The sequence below is a fragment of the Primulina huaijiensis genome, chromosome 18 (genome assembly GCF_012295235.1).
Source record: "Primulina huaijiensis isolate GDHJ02 chromosome 18, ASM1229523v2, whole genome shotgun sequence".
Taxonomy (NCBI): Eukaryota; Viridiplantae; Streptophyta; class Magnoliopsida; order Lamiales; family Gesneriaceae; genus Primulina; species Primulina huaijiensis.
Genome location: NC_133323.1, coordinates 3,861,332 through 3,866,923, shown reverse-complemented (window position 1 = coordinate 3,866,923; position 5,592 = coordinate 3,861,332). Strand labels below are relative to the sequence as shown.

Below are 5,592 nucleotides of genomic sequence, written 5' to 3'. Positions count from 1 at the left end.
TGCGTTTATTTAGTGAGATGTGATTATACATGAATAAATCGTACTGAGATTATTAAACTGATTTGATAGGGTGTGAAATAATGATGTATAAGCAATAACATGTTTATTTTGATTGATTAATTTTATGATTGAAATTATGATTATTAAATGAGAAGTTACAATTTTGCTCTCTGCCTGTAATTAATAATATTTTTTTAATTGTTTTGTTAAATTTAGATTGTGATTTTTATTGAAAAATGTAAATTATTATTAATTCACATGTAAGTTATTTTAATTTATCAAAATTATTGTGCATAAATTTTATTTATTGTTTTAAAAATAAAAATTATTAAATTGAGTAAAAAAAATTCCATTAATAAGGATAAAATCAAATGAAATTTATTAAATAATATATTAAATTATTCAATTTTTATTCATATTTTATAAGTTTTATAAATTAGCTTTTCATATATTATTTTTTTAGCTTTTCATACATTATTTTCTTGGAAATAAATGATATTGATATAATTTTTCTTAGTTGAAAAAAACATTGCTAAAAAATTATTATTAACCATTCATTTTATTTGTGCTAAATCGTATGGATGTATTTTACGAGTTATTACGTTACGAGTCATAAAATATTAAGTAAACATGAGATTGATATGATTGTTAGTATAATATTATGCTTATCATAGCAATTAAACATAACATAAAAATATTACTTTTCATTTAAGAAATAGATCGAATTGACCCGTCTCACGAAATAAATCCTTGAGATCGTCTCATAAAAAACATACTCTTATAATATTTGCATATAGTTTCTTAAATTAATCATAAAATCAATAATAATGTGGCAAATTTTCAAAAATTAATTCCACATTGTAAAAAACAACATTTCCGAGCAACGAGCAAATCTTGAAGCTGGCATGCATATTCAAAATATATTTTCACGTTAAGAGCTTTTCCAAAGAACTTGGAGATTTCGAGGTGAAGCTGGAGCTTGCATGATACTAAGATAAATCAAATGAGAGTTTTGTAATCAAGTAATTATCAAAACTCGAGTTGAGTTCAAACACTTTAATTTGTGTTATTAGTTCCCCTAGCTTACGAGTCAAATCTGAGCTTGTTACTTGATCAAAACTCGGGCGAAGTTCGAATACTCAAATTTCGAGCTGAGTATGACCCGAGCTCGGATCATACATGCCACCAATAGATATATGGGGCTGTTACATGTGAAACCATATTTCGAATCACTAATGATTCAGCTAATTTATGTTACATTGGATTTTACCGAGAAACAAATCATTTACAGCAGAAATGCGGCCTACCTAGCACAACTGCTAATCTACAATTTGGCCATTAACAGAAGACAGAAGTTTAGTTTCATGGCCATAAGGTGGTGAAGTTTGATTGTCTCCCCTACTTGCGCCGACATTTCCCTCGGTCAGAGAAAATCCGAAGAGCCTGCAACTTTTTGTACACACCGAAGTGAATTTGTTATTGTCTCCAGATAATGGTGGGGATTGGAGTGGAAAATGTGAGAACCTCGTGTCGTTAAGCAGATGATTGGTGCTCTTTGAAGATGCTGAATTTTGGGGAAAACAGGAAAAATTGTTAGTCTCGAGCTTCTTCTGATTGCCGAACAAAAACGGCATGAATCGAGGTGGAATAGAATTTGATTGCTGCGATATCAGAACAGATGATGGAGATGAACTTGGCAAAAGGGTCGGCGAGAGGTGATTAGTGGACGGATAAACTCCACGATTTGGGGTCTGAACTTGGTTTTGTAAAGTAGCACACCTGCTTCCCGGGTCTTGGTTGGTTTCGGGGATTCTTCCATGCGGCAGATTCGACAAGGTTTCTGGACTTTGCGAGACCTTTTGGCCCCGGAAGATATCATTTATCACGGCAGTGCTCAGCAAGGGACTCTCTGAATCGGCATGAATTCTTGAAAAAACTAGACCCGGAAAGCACCGGGTGTCAGACGTTGGAGGGCGAGTAGGAGCTTCCAGCACAGCGAATGGAATTCGAAATCGTTGTACTTCTTGACCTTGCAAGACCTTTTGGAACCTTACATGATCCACAAAGTCTGAAAATTCAAAAATTCAATAAAATATGTGAAAATTTTAACGCTGACGAATAAAATATGTAAACAAGAGGTAAAAAGCAAAGCAACAGGACAGTAGAGACCTCTGGGAATTGGAAAATCTCTTTCTGTTTCAAGAAAGCTGATCCTACTTCTCTTGGAGCCGGGTAACACATAGCTGTTCGGTCCTGACACCGAACTGGATGGTTCGATCTCCCAAGGGGAAACCCGAGAATGGCTATTTCCCTCTGAATCGTCCCATTTTACCTGCAAAGGACATTTAAATTCAATGTTCAACAAAATAAAAAAGAAAAAGAAAAAGTGAGAATGGAAGAAAACAACCACATACCAATAAGCACTTCCATCTTGAACCAGGCCACCTCACAGGATCCGCATCACTGACGCTAATAACGAGCCCACTGCCGTGACTAAAATACAATCAATTCTCTGGATACTCAATTTTTATGGAGCTGCGAAAAAATCTGGCATAACGAACCTTCTGTTAGAAGAATCTTCCGTTTCATGATGGATTTCGAACCTAGTTCCAGACAAAATCGATTGCGCAACACTCTTGGAGAACTTATGATAAGGCACGATAATATCCGATGAGCGGGCCCTGCAAAACAACCTCAAAATTCAGATTTCTCAATCGGAAAAATAGATCATACAAAGTCAAGGAAAGACTCCATTGATGCAACCCCACATGTAAATGTGGCTTCAGGGGAGGCAATATTGGAACATTGCAGTTACAAGACAAAGATAAACCAAAAGGCGTTATACATCGAAGCCAATTCAGATACTAAACAGATCCTTGGCTTCATACTTCTAGAATTAACAGATTAAGAGTTTCTACCAGTAATTTGAAGTACCTAGGATTGTAAAAAATGCTAAAATTGCTCTGCAGTGATATGGCATTCACTACTTCAGAAATGCTGCTGGAATTGAACTGTTGGATACCAGGAGCAAGAATACCACCACTTTTAACTTGAGCAGATCTACGTACTCCAAGCCTCAGCTCTCCATCATTGCCTCTGCAGTATATGATTCCAAGTTAACAAGAATTTTTTTTTTTTAAAAATAAACCATCAATTTGAAGTGATTCAAACCTCAAGAAAAGCACCGCATCTCCGGAGACAAGCTTCTTATTATTGACGAATGCACTCCAACCTGATGTCAGCAAATGTCTTCGAGGCTGACCTGATCCGGAGGAAAAATCGAGTCAAGATGGATCTTGCATAAAAACCAGTAATAGAACAAATATTTAAGAACTACCCCGGTAGATATGCCGGAATTTCCACTCCACGCCGTGTAAATCCTTAGCCACAAGCTCCTGTGAAGGTCTTTGCTGCTTATAGTCCTAAAAACAAAAACAGTAAGATTCCTCTTTCAAACAAATCGACGACATGTACGGAATTTAATGAGAATCAAAATTGCTAAGAATTACGAAATGAAAGGAGATATTGGCAATCTCAATACCAGAGGAGGAAAACAATCCTCAGCAGCTCGACGAGGAACAGAGAAGCCACCATGAGTGCTGGTATCAGAAGCAGTTAGACTTTTACAGAACATGTGAGGTGTCAGAGGCTTCAAAGCATCTTCGACATCTTCATCTTCCACCTCAGCTTCTATAATACCATCTCTCCATTTTTGCTCAATCTATGGGAAATGAATTTAATGCGCTTAAATCACCATATTAATACTAAAGAAAGACCCAGCATTGACAACATCCGAGCTCTTCGTAGTTTTTGAAAGGGAAAATGGAATATTTTCTATTTCTGTGTGAAAAAAGGCCATTTTACCATGAAAAGAACGCCATGAATTTAATTCTCAAAGTAGATAAAGTTACTGCATTTAAAAGCATTCTCGTGTAACACCAACACTACGTAGACTCTCTGCAAGCTTCGTATAAATGTAGTAAAACCGCATGATTTCCATATCCGAAATCAAGAAAAAGATGGCCGACTTCAGATTTAAAAATTTGGAGTTGAAATGCCCAAGATACACTAGACGACAACCTCACAACCCTTTTTACATAAATAAATCAGAAAGAAAAAGAAAACAGAGATATACACATTCAGATCAACGAGGGAATGCCTTAAAATGTGCTGATTTTTAGATTTTCAACATAAACAAAAGACTCACGTTTACACAATGCGGTTAAACGAACAATGCGATACTCAGACGAGCATTTATTCGTACCTGTTGGTCAGGAACTAAAGAAACTAGAGCATAAACCTCGTCATTATTTGCGTCCGCCTAACAATTAAAAATCAGAACTTTCAGTATGGAGAGGCAAAGATAAGGAAAAAAGACCAAATCTTTACCTGGAGTTCGACGTCAATGACGCGACAAAAAACGTGAGAAGGAAGATCATAAGTCACCGCCGGGAGTTCGTGGTGGTGTTCCAAATGTCCCTGGGGAAAGTAAACGACGGCGCTTCCTTTCTTAGGCAACGAACTCAATGGCCCGGCGCAGGCGTGCCACAGGTCCATGCACACCGCTGGCGCCAACGTCGTCACCTTTCCGGGTTTTTCGGAGACCCCCGACAAGGAAGGAGAACCATACAGCGACGCCGTTCCATCTTCAGTATTTAGAATGTTCAAATCGATTGATCCGCACGTCATATTGATCACACTAACTCTGACCGACAAACCTCATAAAAATTGGAAGAAATGGGAAAATTATCATGTGAGTGTACGTTAAACGCCACACAGAGCGAAGCTGAGAGAAAAGATGGGACCTTTTTCACTGAGTAACGCATCGTTTTCCCTCACTAAAAAGACGGGAGTCCCTTCTCTGTCAAAAAAAGTCGAACATAAAAATCATTATTATTATTGTTTACTCCCGGAATAAAGGCGACCTGCAAGTTGCAGAAGTAGATGATGAAAAAAGCAGCGCTGCAACTGCAGGGTGGAGGAAACAGGCTCTTGTGGGAGGATGTGTGAGTCTATTATGTGAGTACTATCCTCACTTCATTTCAACAGATAAAATCTTGTTAAATATACAATTTTCAAAAAAAATATGGGTCCTATATATGCATGGGCAAATCTTGGTCATCCATCCTATCATGGGGGCAATATACACATGGGTAGGATGAAATAAATCGACAGAGAGTGTGTGAGTGCAAACAGAGGATTAGATTATGTATATATTGTATGTAGATACATACATCTGTATGTATTTATTTCTACTGTATCACACAATGAGATGTGTTTATGGGGGAGATTTTGGGAGTTGACGGAAGGGTNATTAAATAATACACACAAGAAAGAATTTAAAAATAATAAAATTTCAAGTTATGACATGAGTCTCAAAATCACAAATGATATGAAGAATATAATTTATTAGTCATGAAATAACAAAAAAAAAAAAACCATAAAACCCTATATGAAAAGTAAATGATCTCATGCAAATTTAAGCAAAAACACCTCTCTTTTGGTTGTGTATACTTACTAGTTTAAGTAACAAATAATGTTACAGAAAAATAAAAAAAAGTAATTATTATGTTCATATCATTTATCTAATTT

General features: G+C 36.3%; 1 protein-coding gene across 3 annotated transcripts; it reads right to left on the bottom strand.

Annotated features, from left to right (window-relative positions):
• Positions 1–1,083: 1,083 nt before the first annotated feature.
• Positions 1,084–5,006, bottom strand: LOC140963868 (auxin response factor 3-like). Of its 3 annotated transcripts, XM_073423338.1 has the most exons (11): positions 4,390–5,006; positions 4,265–4,321; positions 3,542–3,721; positions 3,338–3,422; positions 3,172–3,262; positions 2,935–3,096; positions 2,562–2,681; positions 2,415–2,493; positions 2,170–2,332; positions 1,525–2,068; positions 1,084–1,443 (listed from the first exon to the last, which is right to left on the bottom strand). In XM_073423338.1, the coding sequence occupies exons 1-11, from the start codon at positions 4,687–4,689 to the stop codon at positions 1,320–1,322; spliced, it is 1,905 nt and encodes a 634-aa protein (XP_073279439.1). In that variant the 5' UTR covers positions 4,690–5,006; the 3' UTR covers positions 1,084–1,319. The 3 variants fall into 3 exon arrangements, with proteins under 3 accessions (XP_073279439.1, XP_073279437.1, XP_073279438.1); XM_073423336.1 differs by having other exon boundaries at positions 1,085–2,068; positions 4,390–5,004; XM_073423337.1 differs by having other exon boundaries at positions 1,086–2,068; positions 2,415–2,484; positions 4,390–5,003.
• Between the last annotated feature and the right edge of the window lie 586 nt (positions 5,007–5,592).

What these genes read in the sequence shown, in the direction of transcription:
- LOC140963868 (XM_073423336.1), bottom strand. Translation starts at nt 4,689, where the DNA reads ATGACGTGCGGATCAATCGATTTGAACATTCTAAATACTGAAGATGGA. An exon ending in TCATTGACGTCGAACTCCAG is followed by an intron (nt 4,322 to 4,389) that starts GTAAAGATTTGG and finishes TTTAATTGTTAG; the next exon opens with GCGGACGCAAATAATGACGA. An exon ending in CAAGATGGAAGTGCTTATTG is followed by an intron (nt 2,333 to 2,414) that starts GTATGTGGTTGT and finishes TGTCCTTTGCAG; the next exon opens with GTAAAATGGGACGATTCAGA.